The sequence below is a fragment of the Protopterus annectens genome, chromosome 7.part0, assembly GCF_019279795.1.
Source record: "Protopterus annectens isolate FY-2018-M chromosome 7.part0, PAN1.0, whole genome shotgun sequence".
Lineage (NCBI taxonomy): Eukaryota > Metazoa > Chordata > Ceratodontiformes > Protopteridae > Protopterus > Protopterus annectens.
Window position 1 is genome coordinate 116994075 of NC_056739.1, and position 20254 is coordinate 117014328.

Consider the following 20254-nt stretch of genomic DNA (forward strand, 5'->3'; position numbering starts at 1 on the left):
ACATAAAATTCAGTAGTCGACCGACCGACACTTGCGAAATGCTTGTGCTTCGGGCACCGCGTGGCAAGAAAGACGAAAATGGCGTCGGCTGCATGTTTTATACCCCTGACGACCTGACGTCATGGAAGAGAAGGCAGCAACTGACACAGGACCAAAGACTTTGGAATTCAGGCCGACTGAGGGCAACCTGCCAGCAGATTACCCAAATGTAATGAATGCAATAGTGAAACACGAAGATCATCATATTGGACCTGGTCATCACCAACATGGGCAACCGGTGTTCCACACCGGAGGTTAACCCCTCGCTGGTTAGATCAGACCATAGACTAATCACTCTGGATATCCACATTCCGTCCCCAATCAAGGAAACCACCATGAAAAACTTTTCAAAAACAAACTTCATGTTACTTAAGACCGAGGTGGAAAGGTTCACAGCCCCCATGCTAAAGGACAATGCTGTCCAAGCTACTGAAACCTTTACAAAGGCACTCTGAGCATCTGCAGGAATGCATGGATAGTGCTATCCCAAGTAAAACCAAGAATCACTCCTCCAAGAAAAGGAGACCAGTCTGGTGGACCCCTGCCGTAAACAAGCTATAAAACAGAAGGAGGAAACTAGTACCGAAGAGAGTAAAATCCCAAGAAGGAAAGACCTCCTTGAGCAGTATCGGCAAGAAACTATGATCCCTCATTAAATCATCCAAGGCTAGTTTCTAAAGAAAAATTGCCAATGACTCCAAAAATAACCACAAAGCATTCTTTAGCTATGTCAAGAACCCAAGTGGAAACTCTCAGATCTGCTCTGAGTTAGTGCAGAATGGCACAAAATACACTGAACCGACTGATATTGCCAACATTCTAGCAGACAGGTTTAGTGCAAACTTTACCCCCAAAGGGCAGATAACCATACCAGAAGAATGTAGGGCCCCAGTCAATCACCGACACCGGTTAAAACAGCCCTATCCAAAGCCAAAAACACAGTTTCAATGGGACTGGACAGCGTCCCAGGCTGCGTCTTACAAGAGCTCCAAAATGAACTAACCTCTTACCTAAACACACTGTTCAAACTCTGCCTCTCTACAGGCTACGTACCCACAGAATGGTGCACAGCAACAGTTATCCCGCTCCACAAAGGTGGAGCCACAACGGACCCCAGGAACTATCGCCCTATAAGCCTGACTAGCCTGGTCTGCAAGGTTATGGAGCGCATCATCATGGAACTCATTAACAGAGACATTGGGAACCTCCAAACCTTGGACCCTACCCAGTTTGGCTTTGTTAAGGACAGATCATGCCTCCTAAACCTGGTGGACTTCTTTGAGACAGTTACCAAGGCATTAGACTACGGAAAGTAGGTCCACACAGCCTACCTAAACCTCGCAAAGGCTTTCGACACCATTCCTCATTCTAGTATTATAGACAAGCTCACCAGCTTGAACATAAACCCCTACATCATGAGATGGGTTGCCAACTGGCTCATGGATAGAACCTACATGGTGAGAGTTGCAGGCTCTATGTCAGACTCTAAACCGGTTAGAAGTGGTGTCCCCCAGGGCTGAGTACTAGGACTCTTCCTGTTCGGTATATACTTCTCAGAGGTACATGCCAGCATAGGAGTATGGCTGACCAAGTTCGCAGACGACTGAAACTAGGGGCCATAATCGATTCCTCGGCTGATACAGACACCCTCCAGAAGGGTCTCACTGAGATGGATACCTGGTGTGAAAATCATGGTCTCAAACTAAATGCCAAAAAGTGCATAGTTATCCCCTTTGGAAAAAACAAAGTACCTATAGGTGGTAGTCCCTTAAATACAGAAAATGTAATAAAGGATCTGGGGACCCAAGTAGATAGTAATCTCTCCTTGGATAGTTATATTGCCAAGGTGGTTAGAAAATCCTTCTATGTGGCCCACCTAATCACAAAAGGGTTCGCATCTAGAACAAAAGAGGTTACTGTACCTCTCTACTCATCACTCATTAGACCCATCATAGAATACAACGTCCTATTTGGGAGGTACCTTACAAGACACCTGCAACAGCTGGAAACACCACAAAAGTACCTCACCAAGAGGATTACTGGCCTTAAACAGATGCCCTATGCAGCCAGACTCAAGAAACTCCAGCTGTACTCTGCTGCATACCGCTTACTCAGAGGTGATCTCTGCCCGACATACAAGGCCATGTCCAACCCAGAATTGGACATGCTCCACCTATATATATATAAAAAAAAAAAAAAATCCCGGAGAGCCACACGCTCTAGAGATACAAACCTCACCACAACGATAAATAGGACATGCTGGAGGGATAGATTCCTGTCCCAGGAACTCCCCATGCTTTGGAACAGGATTCCAATATATATCAGGCAGAGCCCCTCACTAACACTCAACAGAAACCTTGACGGGTGGATGGGAAACAGAAGATTTACCCCGGGGATCACTGCAGTGGCTCTGCTGGACAGGGGCACAGGGAACTAATCTAAGGGGGTGGCGAAAGCCAACACATTCTGGCTAGGCTTATAAATGCCCTTGGGCAGATAGGTTCATACATAAGTACTAGGCTAAGAGGGACAGCAGTCCTAGTCTGGGAAGGGATGGAAGAAAGGCAGGGGTGGGACTTGAGGGAGGGAAAACGGAGGAGCATGGGTAAGTCATGACTGCTGGGACCCTGCTGACAGGACAATGTAGGTCTAACAGATTCAGCTTGCTAATGTTTTGGTTGCTAGTGCTTAGACTGGGAGGCCAGAAAGGACTAGCGTTTATAGTAGGATAGTTACAGCTAAAACAGGGTGGCTGAACCTGAAGTCCACTTGCCCTTATTCTCCATTTTAAATACTTCTTCAGCCTTACAACCAAAAGTAGTCTTTGTCCAAAGGAGCAGCCAAAGACTTTATTTTACATACTCAGAGGGATTGCTCCCTCAGGCAAGTGTGTCTTCTAACAACTTATGTAACTACTGCCCTGCTAGATGTTTCCACAGCATCACAGCCATAGTTCAAGAAATGCTTACCAACTTGAAAGCAGCAGTTGCAAAGGTCTACCAGTTCCTTTGAGAAGGCCTTATTTTCAATTCCCACCATTTTTTGCTTCATCTAGTTCAAGAGGGTCTCCTGATACTTGACCACATGAAATTGGCAGGTTAGGGCCCTTATAGCCAGGGTAGCAAAGGTGCAAACTTTCTTTATAAAGCAGAGCAAGGCTCCTCTTTGTCCATTCGCAGGAGATTTTTTAGAAGAGCTAGCGTTAGTCCCCTTAGGACACAGTCGCCACGTCAGAATCTGCTACAGGCTTCTTAAAACGGTGTCTATGGGAATACAGAACTCTGAAATCTGTCTGGCTTCTGATGAGCAGGTTGGAGGGAATTTGGCTGCAAAGTAGAGTCCAACAAAACACTGTCCACTACCTCTAAGACTGGAAGAATGGCAAAAGGTTTAACCCTCTTGGAGGGTAATTCTCAGGGTGCTCACAGTCTCACCAAAAGATGCATCATTCGGGAACAGATGAGGAGGCTAGGTTCTCAGTCTGAAACTCCATAGGAAGCAACAGACAAGCCTTCCTCAAAAGGTGGACTCCTCACTGTCATCCTCTGATTCAAAGGAATCTGAAGACTTCTGGGGAGGTGCCCCTTTTTCTTTTACCAGGAGAAAATTCAGGGGAGGCTAAGGCATCCAGATCAGACTATAGTAATCAAATCCTCAGCCAGGCTAACCAGGTCTTGTTTACATGTGTGAGTTTGGTAGTGGTAGTCGGTACACGTCGGCTGGGGAATGTTGGATGCAGCCTTTGTGTGAGGCCTTAGGCCTGGGCCTATGGGCGACATCAGCACTAAGGACGGGATGCAGGTGTATGGATGCAGCCAGTGAATGGAGAACTGAGGTGATCTGAGGGGGAGACTGATCTTCCCTTAGAACGACATGAAATGGTCAAAAGCCAGAACCTGCACCTGTTGGACCCAACCGATGAGCCAAGTCCTTCAGCCTGTGCAAAAACAGAGGGACCCATTGGCATATCAGACTCTAAATGGGTCTTAATAGAGGCCTGTGCCACAACCTCAGTCACTGGAGGGGACTGCAAAGGCATCCTGCCTTAAACGACAAGCCTGGATGGACAGGCAGACAGACTACTGCTATCCAGTACACAATGCTTCGGACACCTCTTTCTCACACCTAGGGAGCTCAACCTCTGACCAACCAGCAGACATGGTATGGAAAGGCTCTAACTGCTAAAATCTCAGCCCTATGCTTGATCGTCCTTACTGTTGAAGGCGGCACAAAACTGAAAATTGGGTACATCATGTTCTGGGCCTAAACATGCCAAAAGAGTGAAAGTCTGTGTGTTATCTGCCTGCCACAACAGAGAATTAACTTTCTCTGACATCAGTCAAGAAACATATGAAAACTTCCCCACCGAGGTACTTGGCTTTACAAAACGTCTTTTGCTGGTGTGGACCAAGCGACTCACTGACTAGCACTTAGCTTTGGGCTCCAATTACATCAAACACAAGTTATAGCACCAGCTAACTTCCTTTATACCCAGACATACTGATGTCAAAGAGTCTTCCAGCCCCTGGAAGAAAATTCTCTGGTAGTTGGGCTGGCCAATGGCTGCGATCAGCTAGGACTACAACAGTAAAACACCAAGATCAGTAGTTTCTGCCTTTCACAGCAATTTAATATAAATGTTTTTATGTTCTGTGGCACTAATTATTGTGCTTCATCTCCTGAAGTAATTTTTAGCAATACATGGGCAAAAGTGCACATTTTAACATAATACTCATTTTATCAGCAACATTTTGTGCATCTGTTTTTAAAAATCTGGAAAAAATCTACTTCAACTCTAGTAATGTGTTGATTTACACGAGAAAAAAGTGTGGTGAGTGGACATGACGTTTTTAGGTCTGTGGCATAACACTTCACAAATTAAACTTCATTTTGTAACTGGTAAAGAGCAATATTCAGCAAACATGAATCTGAACTTAAAACACAAAATGTACGTAATCAGAACTGCAAAACATTCACCCTCAAGACTGTAAATGTAATACACCTCCATGCTCTTACCAACTTCGTTGGATACTGGAACTGAAGTTCTTGGATGGCACAGTGGTGCAGCAGTAGCATTGTCGCCTCACAGCAAGAGGTTCTCTGTTTCGATTCTTGGCTGCAGCACCTTCTCTGCAGAGTCTGCACGTATTCCCTGCGTTCTTCTGGGTTTCCTCTGGGTGCTCTGGGCATGCATCTGGAGCGTTTCCCCCCGGGCCTCCACTGAAAATTGGCTTCATTCCAAGTCGGACTTTCCCGGTAAACAAATGTTAAATAAATAAAAATAAATGTTTCACCAAAGTAAGGTACCGCAAAATGTGCAACCTGTTCAAATTTTTTTTTAAAAGGACTACTTCACTAAACCACGCATTATCCCATGATAATCAGTATGCTAGGTCTGTGCCATTTTACTGCTATTATGAGAACTCCAGCTCAGAATCCATCTTCTGTACCAGCCTACAGATCAACAATTACAAGCTTCGAAAAGGTAACAGATTTACAAACTGTTTACTTGACTACTACAAAAAAAGCTATGTATTACATTTGATGTTTTCCAGACCAGAGTACCTACCTCTTCGCAGACTTCACGTACTGCAGCCACACCCGGTTCTTCTTCTGGTTCCATGCCTCCTCCAGGCACAATCCATCGATCAGGATGACGACTGCTGCTCACCAACAGAACCTTTAAACAAAGAAAAAAAAAAATTAAGCAGAAAATGTAGTCATCTTAAATAAGTACTGCTTGCAAAGACACATCCTTATTGAAGTGTAAAGCCTTTGGCCTTATTGGTTTTCCAACATTGGGAAGCCTAGCTTTAAACTAATCATCCATCTCAAGGATGACATTTTTTCAATACGAAATTAATTCAATGCAGAAGTTTAAAGAGTTGGTAAAAGAAAGCTTGTACAAATACCTGTTCCAGTGTAAGTACAAACAAAAAAAACACTGCTGCAGAAATTAAATGAGTAAATATCGTCAAAGGACAGTCTCTTACAAAAGTACTGTTACAAGCCTTGCTACAAGACTTCAGATTTCTGAAAAGAATCAAACACAATCCAGTGTAAGACTTATACAACAGTTTCACAAACACAACTCAAACATATCTAAATGCTACAGAAATTAAAACTCTAAATCACATTAAAACAAGACACCAGAATCTTGAAGACCAGAAAAATTAAGAAAATGACAAGACTAATGTACAAAGTAACTCTTAAATCTGGCCTTCTTGCAAGATTTACCAAGGTACTTTTGAAGGATCCAGTCCCTCTGGGAAATATCTCAGTGCTAGAGAAAATGGCATACCCTTTTTCCAAGTCCACAGCTACTGTCTGCAGAGCTCAAATATGTTTCATAGAAACCAGCTCCTAGTAGCTGTTACATCTGTCTAATAAAGAATAGGAGCTGTGGGCCCTGTGCACCAACTTGCCTTCCACAGTCTTCCATAAAACAACTGAATACCTGCACACAAACCCATCCACTCATAACTAAGGTAGCGACTGAATCAAACCCGAACCAATTCATCTGCCCATTTTCTTTTCAGAATACTCAAAAACAGAGAACTATTTTGGAAAGGCACTACCATTCACGCCAAAGGCATACTCTACAAGGGCGGACGATACTTCTGCAGCAGCAGTATGCACTTTTTAAACTCTCGTACAAGACACTTAAAAGGTGGACAAGACCTCTAGTTCCCAGACACCCTTCAGGCGGAGATAATTAGGAGCATGTCCAAATGAGAAGCCACCCAGAAGAATGAATTTAAGACTCTTCCCATGCCTGACAGAGGGTATATTTAATCCATCCCCATCATTATAGTAAGTACATAAAACTTTTGTCTTGCTTCTTCACGTCTCCTCACCCTTATAAAACTCAGATGATCTCATCACACTGCATTACATTATTACACAGATTAGGGAATGAAAAGTATAGTTGTGTACACTTACCATAAATGTAGATGTTAGAGTGCATTCACTGTTAAAGTCATCACATCTGGGTTATCTGCCTGCAGGTAGCCCTCAGTCGGCCTGATTAACAAAGTCTTGGGTCCTGCATCAGTTGCTGTCCCTTCTTCCAGGACGTCAGGGGTATAAAACATGCAGCTTGCGCCATTACGTCAGTTTTTCTTGCCCCAGATGCCAGGTGCCCTCCAATGGGAAGAAATTAAATATAGAAACACAAAGATACACCAAAAAGGCTTTTAAGCATAGTAAAGGAAAGTAGAGGTATAGCCAAAAGAAGTTAGGGGGCTGGAGGGAGGGTAACCAGGACTGAAACAGTGAATACACTCGAACATCTATATTTATGGTAAGTGTACACAACTGTACTATGTTCTTAGTGTTTCACATTACATTTGGGTAGATTCTCAAAGCTATGGTTGGAAGGAGGAATTTATACAGCATTAGGACCAGCTATAAGGCCCTGCAAGACAGCAGTGGCAAAGCCAGCTCTGGACTTAGAGAAAATTGGTAAATGATAATGCTTGAAAGTATGTACAGAACTCCAGGTAGCAGCTTCTAGAATGTCCCTGGTAGGAAAGTACAGTTTTGTACCTACCATAAATGTAGATGTCCGATAGGAATGCATCTGCAGTCTTCACAAATGGGTTGTCCTGTCGTCAGGCAGCCCTTCGGTCGGCCGGATTCCAAAGTCTGGGTCTGGCTTCGGCTGGTGTCGCACTTCACCCGACGTCATCGCGGCAGTTCTTCGGGTATAAAGGCATCAGCCGACGCCATTTTCCTCTGTTTCTTGCCCCAGATGCCAGGTGCCCTCTTGGATGGCTAAATTTGGATAAATGCCAAAGTTTCCAAATAGTAGAGAGCAAACACACAAAATAAGCATGTATGTACATATATACAAACAAATACACCATAATAGATCCCCCCCAAGCTAGCTGAAGGTTGGCAAATACCCTAGGAGTACCTCAGAGGGAAGGAGGGAGGTAATCCTGACTGCAGATGCATTCCTATCGGACATCTACATTTATGGTAGGTACAAAACTGTACTATGTCCTTCAAGGATGCATCTGCAGTCTTCACAAATGGGTAGAATACCATAGCTAAACTAGGGAGGAGGAATGAGTAGAGATTATGGTGTAGTTAGGATCCCTTGCAAAACAGCAGTGGCAAAACCAGCTCGGGATCTAGAGTATAAAGGTAAATTATAATGCTTGGCAAATGTATGCACGGAGGTCCAAGTAGCAGCCTCTATAATGTCCTTGGTAGCCACTCCTCGTAAGAAAGCTGTGGTAGTGGCTGTAGCCCTTGTGGAGTGAGGCCTGATGTTCTCTGGAGTTTTCTTTCCATGATAGGAGTAACAAAATCTAATGCAATTTCCTATCCATTTGGAGATTGTCTGTTTTGAAATTGGTTTTCCTTCCTTCCCTGTTGCATATGCTACCAGAAGCTGGTCAGTTTTTCTATTGGTTTTTGTCCTGTCCAGGTAGTAGCGTAATTGGCTATGCACATCCAAGGTATGTAGTAGTCTTTCTCCCTGTTCTGTGGGTTGGGGAAGAATGTAGGAAGGTGGATAGCCTGATTTAAAGAGACTCTGGATACCACCTTAGGCATAAATGTAGGATTTGTTCTCATGGACACTATCTTGATGGAAGATCAGGAAGGGTTGCACTGCCATTAATGCCTGTAGTTCAGAGACCCTTCTTGCTGAAGTTATTGCCAGCAGGAATGCAGTCTTCCAGGATAAGTATTGTAATTCTGCTGTTGCTGCTGGTTCGAAAGGGGGAAGTGTCAATTTTTCTAGTACAAAGTTCAAGTCCCATGCTGGTAATGGAGGTTTCCGGGGAGGTTTCACATTTTTAATTCCTCACAGAAACTGTCTGAGCAGAGGATGCGAGAAGACAGGAGGATCCAAGCTGTATTCTGCTGAAATAGCTGAGGCATGTATCTTGATGGAAGAGTAGGACAGGCCTGTATGGAAGAGCTCTGCCAAGTACTCCAGGATGTTGGCTATGTTCACCAATGTCACTTCTTGCCCCTTTGCAGTACTCAAGTGAGATATCTTTTCCATTTTGCTGCATAATTCTTTCTTGTTGAAGGTCTTCGAGCCTCCAGGATTATGTCCTTAACCCTTTGGGATAAATTTGGGTTAATTGTTGTCATGTAATGTTCCAGGCAGTTAGCTGCAGAGTTTTCAGGTTTGGATGCAGGATGTTGAAGTTGTTCTGTGTTAACAGTAATGGGATCAGGGGCAGTGTCCATATTTGTTCCCGGGACATGCTCCTCAGCAATGGATACCAATGTTGTCTTGGCCAGTCTGGAGCTATCAGAATGATCCTCGGATGTTCCTCTTTGATCTTCAGAAGCACCTTGTGCATCAAAGGAAGTGGTGGGAATGCGTATGCTATCAGGTTTTTCCAACTGAAAGATACGGAGTCCACCTTCCAAGCAAGTGGGTGGTACGTCCTTGTGCAGAACTTCTTTAGCTGGTGATTGAGTGGGGATGCAAACAAGTCTATTTGTGGTAATCCCCATTCTCTTGTGATGGCTTTGAAGATGTCCGGATGCAGCATCCATTCGTGGGCATCTGTGGTAGTTCTGCTTAATATGTCTGCTAGAATGTTTTCCTTCCCTGGTACATAAATTGCTTGTAACTGAATGTTGTAGCCCAGAGCCACATCCCATAGGTCCAGTGCCAGCCGGCATAGAGGATATGAGTGTGTGCCTCCCTGTTTGTTGATGTACCACATAACTGTGGTGTTGTCTGTCCTTATCAGCTGACCTTCTTGGAGAAAAGGTTTGAAGGCCTGGATTGCCAATTTTACTGCCATCATTTCCTTTAGATTTATGTGCAGGTGCAGCTGGTCTTGAGTCCATAGGCCTTGAATGCACCTGTCCAGCATGTGTGCCCCCCAACTGAGGTCTGAGGCATCTGTCGTGATGGTTTGTTTTGGTTGGCTTTTGCAGAAGGGCAATCCTGAGTTTGATTGGCAGGCCTGAGCCCACCATAGGAACTCTTTCTTCAGGCAGGGAATCATTGGAATTTTGGTTTCTAGGCTGTGCTTGTGTTGAGGCCACAAATTCTTTAGGTACCATTGTAGCTTTCTCATATGCAGCCTGGCATGAGGGACCAGTATTATGCAGGATGCCATGAAGCCTAGAGCTTGCAGCACTTTTCTTGCAGTTAGATGGTTCTGCTTTGTTAATGCCAAGAAGTAGAGAGGAAGCTGCTCTTTCTTTTCTGCAGTTAGGAATGCCATTTGATTTGATGTGTCCAGTTCTGCACCCAGAAAGGTTATTCTTTGGGATGAAATCAGCCTTGACTTTTTTATATTGACTGTGTATCCCAGGGCTTGCAGCAGGTAAATGACTTTGTAGGTCTTCTGTTAGTTTTATTTTGTTGTCCGCTTGTATCAGGCAGTCGTCCAGGTAGGGATAGATTTGAATCCCCTGAAGTCTGCAATGAGCGATTACTGATGCCAGGCATTTCGTGAACACTCTGGGCGCAGTAGATAAGCCAAAGGGCAATGCTGAGAATTGATAATGCTCTGATCCTGCAAGAAATCTGAGGTATCTTCTGCAAATTGGTCTTATGGGGACGTGCAGGTATGCCTCCTTGAGATCTAGAGTTACCAGCCAAGACTCCTTGCCCAGCATGGGAAGAAGCTGCTGTAGGGTCAGCATTTTGAATTTTGGAACAATGAGGAATGTGTTTAAAGCGGACAGGTCTAGAATAGGCCTCCATTTGTTTTCTTTTCTTGGTACCAGGAAGAGTCTGGAGTAAAATCCCTTTCCTTGCTCCAAAGGTGGTACCTTTTCTACAGCTCTCATTCTTAGTAATTGAGATATTTGCTTTAGAGCTTCTGTCCTTAGAGTAGGTGGCAGGTTTGGCATTCCTCTTTTGCTTGGTAGAGTATGGAAATGGAACCTGTAACCTTGGTCTATAGTTTGCAAAATCCATTTTTCTCTTGTGATGCAATGCCAGTTCTTTGAAAATAAGGTTAGCTTTCCGCCTAAGGGTGCTTCTAGTTGTTCCCTGGTAGGCGGTGCCACCGCCAAGTCACTGTGAATGAGTTGTTGTAGTGGTGGTGGTTGCATCCGTGCCTCGCTGGTTGTTACCTTGCCACTGGCGTCCCCTGTAGGCACCCCTGGTTTGGTTTCTGCCTCTCGAGCGCCTATTCCTGCCTCTTTGTGCCCTAGAGGAGTCTGGAAAGGACCAATTCTTGGAGGGCCAGTTCCTGCTAAACCTTGGAGGCTGAACTTGTAAGGAATCTTTCACTGTTTGTACAGATTTTGCTTTCTCTTCCATCTTTTTTAGTACCTGTTGCACAGGGGAACCAAATAAACTGACCTTGCCCATAGGTGCATCCAAAAGCTTTGATTTGACATGGTCTGGTGATGCCTGTTCTTTCAGCCATGCATGCCTCCTGATAAAGTACAGTTTTGTACCTACTATAAATGTAGATGTCCGAACTGGATAGCATCTGCAGTCATAACAAATGGGTTGTCCTGTCGTCAGGCAGCCCTTCGGTCGGCCGGATTCCAAAGTCTGGGTCCGGCTTCGGCTGATGTCGCACTTGACCCGACGTCATCTCTGCTGGTCTTCAGGTATAAAGGCATCAGCCGATGCCATTTTCCTCTGTTTCTTGCCCCAGATGCCAGTCGCCCTCTTGGAAGGCTAAATTTTGGATAAATGCCAATGTTTCCAAAAAAGTAGAAGGCAAACACAAAAAATAAGCATGTATGTACATATATACAAACAAATACACCATAAGAGACTCCCCCCCCCAGCTAGCTATTAGGAGGGTAAATACCCTAGGAGTACCACAGAGGGGAAGGAGAGTGGGTAATCCTGACTGCAGATGCTATCCAGTTCGGACATCTACATTTATGGTAGGTACAAAACTGTACTATGTCCTTCATGGATGCATCTGCAGTCATAACAAATGGGTAGAATACCATAGCCAAACTAGGGGTGGAGGAAGAAAAATTATGGTGTAGTTAGGATCCCTTGCAGTACAGCAGTGGCAAACCCTGCTCGGGATCTAGAGTATAGAGGTAAATTATAATGCTTGGCAAATGTATGCACGGAGGTCCAAGTAGCCGCCTCAATAATGTCCTTGGTTGCCACTCGTAAGAAAGCTGTGGTAGTGGCTGTAGCCCTTGTAGAATGAGGTCTTATGTTCTGCGGAATTGGTTTTCCATGGTAGGAGTAACAGAATCTTATGCAATTTCCTATCCATTTGGAGATTGTCTGTTTTGAAATTGCTTTTCCTTCCCTTCCTGTTGCATAGGCTACTAAAAGCTGGTCAGTTTTTCTGTTACTTTTGGTTCTGTCCAGGTAGTAGCGTAACTGCCTATGTACATCCAAGGTATGCAGCAGTCTTTCCCCCCTGTTCTGTGGATTGGGAAAGAAGGTAGGAAGGTGGATTGCCTGGTTTAAAGACACTCTGGATACCACCTTAGGCATAAATGTAGGATTAGTTCTCATGGACACCCTATCTCGATGGAAGATTAGGAAGGGTTGCACTGCCATTAAGGCCTGTAGTTCCGAAACCCTCCTTGCTGAAGTAATTGCCAGTAGGAAAGCAGTTTTCCATGACAGGTGTTGCAGATATGCTGTTGCTGCTGGTTCAAACGGAGGGAGTGTCAACTTTTCTAGCACAAAGTTCAAGTCCCATGCTGGTAATGGTGGTTTCCTAGGAGGTTTTACATTCTTGATCCCTCTGAGGAACTGCCTGAGTAGAGGATGCGAAAAGACAGGTGGATCGAAGCTGTATTCTGCTGAAATAGCTGATGCATGTATCTTGGAGGAATAGGACAGGCCTGTATGCAGAAGCTCTGCCAAGTACTCCAGAATGTTAGCAATATCTATGTTCGACACATCTTTTCCTCTTTCAGTACTCCAAATGACAAACCTTTTCCATTTTCCTGCATAGTTCCTTCTTGTTGAAGGTCTGCGGGCTTCAAGGATAATGTCTTTAACCCTTTGGGAAAGGTCTGGGTTAGTTGCTGCTATGTGATGTTCCAGGCAGTCAGTTGCAAGGTTTTTAGGTTTGGATGCATGATGTTGTAGTTGTTCTGAGTTAACATCAAAGGCATCAGGGGTATTGCCCACATTCTCTCCAGAGACATGCTCGTCAGCAATGGGTACCAGTGTTGTCTTGGCCAATTCGGAGCTATCAGGATTATCCTTGGACGTTCCTCTTTGATTTTCAGTAGTACCTTGTGCATCAAGGGAAGAGGTGGAAATGCATATGCTGTCAGGCCTTTCCAGCTGAAGGATAGAGAGTCCACCTTCCATGCAAGTGGGTGGAATGTCCTTGTGCAGAATTTTTTGAGCTGGTGATTGAGTGGGGATGCGAATAGATCTATTTGTGGCATTCCCCATTTCTTTGTGATGGCCTTGAAGATGTCCGGGTGTAGCATCCATTCGTGAGCATCCGAGGTGGTTCTGCTTAACATGTCTGCTAGGGTGTTCTCTTTTCCCCGATACATTTATTGCCTGAATCTGGATGTTGTAGCACAGAGCCAGATTCCAAAGGTCCAAAGTCATTCTGCATAGGGGGTATGAATGAGTGCCTCCCTGTATGTTGATGTACCACATGACTGTGGTGTTGTCTGTCCTTATCATCAAATGGCCTTCTTTGAGGAATGGTCTGAATTTTTGGATTGCCAGTTTTACTGCCAGCATTTCTTTTGGTTTATGTGCAGGTGCAGCTGGTCTTGAGTCCACAATCCTTGTATGCATTTGTCCAGCATGTGCGCCCCCCATCCTAGGTCTGAGGCGTCCGTTGTGATGGTTTGGCTTGCTCGAAAGTTGTGGAAGGGTAAGCCTGGGTTTGACTGGCATGCTTGAGCCCACCATAGAAACTCCTGTTTTAGGCATGGGATTAGTGGGATTTCTGTTTCTAAGCTGTGTCTGTGTTGAGACCATAAATTCTTTAGGTACCACTGTAGCTTTCTCATATGCAGTCTGGCATGTGGGACCAAGATTATGCATGATGCCATGAAGCCCAAGGCCTGCAGAACTTTTCTTGCTGTTAGTTTGTTCTGCTTTGTTAATGCCAAGAAGTAAAGAGGGAGTTCTTTTTGTTTTTCTGCAGTTAGGAATGCCATTTGTTTTACTGTGTCCAATTCCGCCCAAGAATGTTCTTGTTTGGGATGGTATCAGCCTTGACTTTTGTAAATTGACTGTGTATCCCAGGGCTTGTAGCAAGTAAATGACCCTTTGTAAATCTGTTGTCAGCTTGCTTTTGTTGTCCGCTTGTAACAGGCAGTCGTCCAGGTATGGATAAATTTGGATTCCCTGTAGTCTGCAGTGAGCGATTACTGATGCCAGGCATTTTGTGAATACTCTGGGCGCAGTAGATAAGCCAAAGGGCAATGCTGAGAATTGATAATGCTCTGATCCTGCAAGAAATCTGAGGTATCTTCTGCAATTTGGTCGAATGGGGACGTGCAGGTATGCCTCCTTGAGATCTAGAGTTACCAGCCAACACTCCTCACCCAGCATGGGAAGAAGTTGCTGTAGGGTCAGCATTTTGAATTTTGGGACAATGATGTATGTGTTTAAGACGGACAGGTCGAGAATAGGTCTCCAACTTTTCTCTTTTCTTGGTACTAGGAAGAGTCTGGAGTAGAATCCTTTGCCCTGTTCTGTTATTGGTACTCTTTCCACAGCTCTCATCTTTGCTAATTTCGCTATCTGCTGTAGAGCTTCTGTTTTTTGATTTGGAGGTAGGTTTGGCATTCCTCTTTTTACTGGTAAGGTGTGGAAGTGGAACCGGTAGCCTTGGTCTATGGTTTGCAAAATCCACTTGTCTTTTGTGATATAGTGCCAATTTTTCGAAAATAAGGCTAACTTTCCGCCTAAAGGTGCTGCTATTTGCTCCCTGGTAGGTGTCAGAGCCAAGTCACTGTGATTGTCCTGTTGCAGTGGCAGTGGTTGTGTCTGTGCCTCGGTTATTGCCTTGCCACTGTCGTCCTCTGTAGGCACCTCCTCTGGATTGGTTTCTGCCTCTAGAGCGTCTATTCCTGCCCCTTTGGGATTTTGTGGAGTCTGGAAAGGACCAATTTTTGGCAGGCCAGTTCCTGCTAAACCTTGGGGGCTGAACCTGTAAGAAATCTTTAACTGTTTGTACAGATTTTGCCTTTTCTTCCATTTTCTTCATTACTTGCTGGGCAGGTGTACCAAATAGACTGGCCTTATCCATAGGAGCATCTAACAGCTTTGCTTTAACATGATCCGGTAAGACCTGTTCTTTCAACCATGCATGCCTTCTTATCACTGTGCCAGTCATGGCTGATCTAAATGAAGCCTCCAGTGCATCATAGCCACATTTTAAGGAATGGTTACTAACCTGTTGGATGTTATTCACCATTTCTAATACATATTTCTTATCTAAGGATTCATCAGAGGACAGTTTTTTAGTTAACTGATCAAGCATAAACTCTTGGTATTGGATCATATGAAACTGACAGTTTAAAGCTCTAGCTGAGAGAGTAGCAGAGGTGTAAACTTTTTTCCCATCTCTCTAAGGACCTGGATTCCCTTTCAGAAGGAATAGGGTTTTTTGCTGAGGTCGAGGCTACTGCCTTAGGCCCCTGTGATATAGTTTCGGGATCTGCAAGTGGGGCCTTGTATAGGTGGTGATGAGTGTCTGGCACCCTGTAAAATCTATCTGGTTTGGCAGGGGCTGGAGGTAAAGAATCAGGAGCAGTGCAAACATCATTAAATGCATCATCCACAACAGGCAGTACAGGAGGTATAGCTAAGGGCCTATGTTGTGGTAAGTGCAGAAAAGTCCTAAGCCTTTTTCTTGAATCTGAGAAATCTTGTCCCTGCCATTGGAATTGTTCTCTCATGGCATGTAAGGTTTCCCCAAAGGAAAATTCCTCTGGTGGAGAGGCAGCTGGAATGGATTCTTCAGCATCGGAATCTTCATAAGTAGAAAAAGGAGCCTCTGGCTGTGTCTGAGTCATCCGCAGAATCATCAGAGGACACTGGCTCGGGGGGCTCTGCTCTAGGTCTCTTTTCTGGGGGCTGAGAGGCCCTGTCTGGGTGAGATTGGGATCCCCTAATTAAGGATATTATATCCTCTGCCAGAGTAAGCATTTGTGAACTTGAAGTGGGCCTGTGTGAGGGGGGCTTAACAGGCACTGATTTAACAGATTTGGCTGCTTTAGCCCTGGCAAAGGCCTTAATAGACATGGCTGCAGGAGGCCTAGCAGCACCACGTGCTGGGGTAGAGACATCCAAAGGGATGGTGTCTGATAAATCACTAGGAACCACAATTGTAGGCAAAATTTCTGAGGCCGATTCAACTAAGGTAGCAGGAGCCTCAGTAGTAGTCATGGATTCGGCTGAAGATTGACCGGTTTTCTCGGTTTCGGCCGAAACAGACACTCGCGGCTTGCTTAACCGTGGTTTCGGCCGAAACCGCGGACCGCGAGTGTCGGTCTTTTTCTTTGCGTTTTTTAACAATTTGGGTAGTCGGAGGATCAGACAGCATAATGTACGCAAAATCTGAGCCGAAAAACTGTTCAGCAAACTCCGACCGACGCCTAAGCGTTCATCGGTTGAAGGAAGCACAGGCCGAACAGGCTGCTACGTCGTGGTCTGGGCCTAAGCAAGGCAGACAGTAAGAGTGGAAATCTTTATGAGGTATTTGTTTCCCACAAGTTAAACAGTTATTGACTTTTTCTGACATCGGCTGAGGCAAGAGAGAGTCCCCAACGGGGTACTTAGCTTTTTAGAAGTCTTCGAAGTAGTATTCGGTAGTAGTAATCTCTGGATCTGACCGACCGGCACTTGCAAACAGCTTCTGCTTCGGGCACCATGCGGCAAGAAAGACGGAGGAAAATGGCGTCGGCTGATGCCTTTATACCCGAAGACCAGCAGAGATGACGTCGGGTGAAGTGCGACATCAGCGGCCGGACCCAGACTTTGGAATCCGGCCGACCGAAGGGCTGCCTGACGACAGGACAACCCATTTGTTATGACTGCAGATGCATCCATGAAGGACATCTGTGCCAGTCATGGCTGATCTAAAGGAAGCCTCCAGTGCATCATAGCCACATTTTAAAGAATGGTTACTAACCTGCTGTATGTTATGTACCATTTCTTGAATACATTTCTTATCTAAAGATTCTTCAGAGGACAGCTTTTTAGTCAACTGGTCAAGCATAAACTCTTGGTATTGAATCATATGAAATTGGCAGTTCAAAGCTCTAGCTGACAAAGTAGCAAAGGTGTAAACTTTTTTACCCCATCTCTCTAAGGACCTGGATTCCCTTTCAGAGGGGAGGGGGTTTTTAGTGGAAGTAGATGCTACGGCTTTAGGACCCTGGGAGATAGTCTCTGGATCTGCAAAAGGAGCCTTATATAAATGGTGATGAGTGTCCGGGAACCCTGTAGAACCTATCAGGCTTAGCAGGAGCCGGAGGTAATGAATCAGGAGCAGTGCAAGCATCATTAAAAGCATCAACAACAGAAAGTACTGGAGGTATAGCTAAAGGCCTATGCTGTGGCAAATGTAGAAAGGTCCTAAGCCTTTTTCTGGAGTCTGAGAAATCTTGGCCCTGCCACTGAAATTGTTCCCTCATAGCATGCAAGGTTTCCCCAAAGGAAAATTCCTCAGGAGGAGAGGCTGAAGGGATGCACTCCTCAGCATCAGAGTCTTCGTAAGGAGAATAAGCAGCCTCAGGAGGGTCTGTATGATCTGAGTCATCAGAGGAATCATCTGTCGATACTGGCGCAGGGGGCTCTGCTCTAGGCCTTTTTTCTGGAGGAGGGAGAGAGGCCCTGTCTGGATGAGGCTGGGCTCCACGAATTAAAGAGATGAGATCCTCAGCCAAAGTAAGCATATGGGAGCTGGTGCTGGGCCTGAGAGAGGGGGGTTTGGCAGGCACCGTTTTTGATGCTTTGGCTGCTTTAGCCCTGGCAAAGGCCTTAATAGACATTGCTGCAGGGGGGCCTAGCAGCTCCACGTGCAGGGGTAGAAATATCCAGGGGAATGGTATCTGATAAATCCTGTGAAACCGCAACAGAAGGTTGGATTTCAGAAGCCGTTTCTACCAGGTTAGAAGAGGCCTCGGGTAGAAGGCATGATTTCGGCTGAAGAAAGAACCGCTAGCTCGGTTTCGGCCGAAACAGAGACACTTGTGGTTTGCTTAACCGCGGTTTCGGCCGAAACCGCAGACCGCGAGTGTCGGTCCTTTTCTTTGCGTTTTTTGGTACTTTGCGTAGTCGGAGGATCCGACGGCATAATATATGCAAAATCGGAGCCGAAAATCTGTTCAGCAAACTCCGACCGACGTCTAAGCGTCTGTTGGTTAAAAGAAGCACAGGCTAGACAAGCTGCTACGTCGTGGTCTGGGCCTAAACAATGTATGCAATAGGAGTGGAAATCTTTATGAGGTATTTGTTTCCCACAAGATAAACAGTTATTCACTTTCTCTGACATCGGCTGAGGCAAGAAAGAGTCCCCAACGGGGTACTTAGCTTTTTAGAAGTCTTCGAAGTAATATTCGGTAGTAGTAATCTCTGGATCTGACCGACCGGCACTTGCGAACAGCTTCTGCTTCGGGCGCCACGCGGCAAGAAAGACTGAGGAAAATGGCGTCGGCTGATGCCTTTATACTCTAAGAACTGCAGCGATGACGTCGGGTGAAGTGCGACACCAGCCGAAGCCAGACCCAGACTTTGGAATCCGGCCGACCGAAGGGCTGCCTGATGACAGGACAACCCATTTGTGAAGACTGCAGATGCATCCTCACCTCTGAGAAAGGCGGCAGAAGTAGATGCAGGTCCGGTGGAGTGAGATCTGATCCCCTGGGGGATAGGTTTTCCATGGTGCTTATAGCAAAAATGAATGCAATGGCTTATCCATTTAGAAATGGTTTGTTTTGAAATAGCCTTCCCCCCTGCTCCAGCAGCAAATGCTACTAGCAACTGTTCAAATTTTCTTTGAAGTTTAGTTCTGTCCAAGTAGAATCTAAGTTGCCTGTGCACGTCCAAGGAATGCAGAATCTGTTCCCTTTGTTCTGTGGATTGGGAAAGAAGGTTGGCAAATGAATGGACTGATTAAGAGCCACAGTGGAAACCACATTGGGCATGAAGGATGGATTGGTCCTCAGATGCCCTGTCCGCATAAAAGATGATGAAAGGCTCCACTGCCATAAGGGCCTGTAATTCAGATATCCTTCTAGCTGAAGTGATTGCTAAAAGGCAGGCTGTTTCCCAAGAAAGAAATTTTAAGTCTGCAGTAGCAGCTGGCTCGAAAGGAGGTAGAGTGAGTTTCTCCAAAAGAAAGTTAAGGTCCCAGGCAGGGGGAGGAGCTCTCCTGGGTGGTCTCAAGTTCTTTGCCCCTCTGAGATACTGCTTGAGCAGTTGATGAGAAAAGAGGGATAGTTCTGTGTTATAGTGAGCGGAAATAGCTGAAGTGTGGAGTTTAATAGAGGAAAAAGACAGGCCCTTGTGAAGCATCTCAGTTAAGTATTGCAAAATCTGAGGTAAATTGGGTGCTGTGTGCTCATCCCTAGAGACTGGTTCCAGGCACAGAATCTTTTTCATTTGTCAACATAAGATTTTCTAGTACTAGGTCTTCTCGCCTCCAAGATGACATCCATCACAGGGATGCTAAGGGTGAATTTAAGTGATTAGCCAAGCTGCAAGTTTAATGTTGGAAGCCGATGGTGCAGAATTTGGTTCTCCTGCTGAGACAGCAAGGAAGGTGTCCGAGGCAGGTGCCATGAAGATATTTGTGACCCACTGCGTAGGAGCGGGTACCAGTGTTGGCGTGGCCAGTCTGGAGCAATCAAAATCGTTTTTGGTTTGTCCTGTTTGACTTTTAGCAGAACTTTGCAGAGTAGAGGCAGATGGGGAAAGGTGTAGACTGTTAAGTTATTCCAGCTGAAGGACAGAGCATCCACCTGGTAGTTCTGGGGGGAGGCACGTAGATACATGTCTGGGCTCCCTCATTTGCTTGTCAACTTGTTGAAAATCCGTGGTTCCAGTTTCCACTCGTGTGGGTCCATGAGATTTCTGCTTAGTCTGTCTGCCAGTGTATTCAATTTTCCTGACAGGAATTGAGCTTGTAGGTGCACTTGGTAGCTCAAGGCAGTGTTCCACAATGCCATAGCTAGTCTGCGGAGGGGGTACGAATGTGTACCCCCTGCTCATATACCACATAACCGTGGTGTTATCCGTCTTTACCATTAGTTATTCTGGAAGACTGTAGTCCTTGAAGGCTGTCAAAGC

At 45.4% G+C, this 20254-nt stretch overlaps 1 protein-coding gene across 1 annotated transcript in view; it reads right to left on the bottom strand.

The window, feature by feature from the left end:
- Nucleotides 1-20254, bottom strand: part of NUDT3 (nudix hydrolase 3) — a 578627-nt gene that overhangs the window by 387660 nt on the left and 170713 nt on the right. The window contains exon 2 of the mRNA XM_044076550.1: nucleotides 5609-5719. Within this exon, the coding sequence (XP_043932485.1) occupies nucleotides 5609-5719 (111 nt within the window). The remainder of the gene's footprint in view (nucleotides 1-5608; nucleotides 5720-20254) is intronic.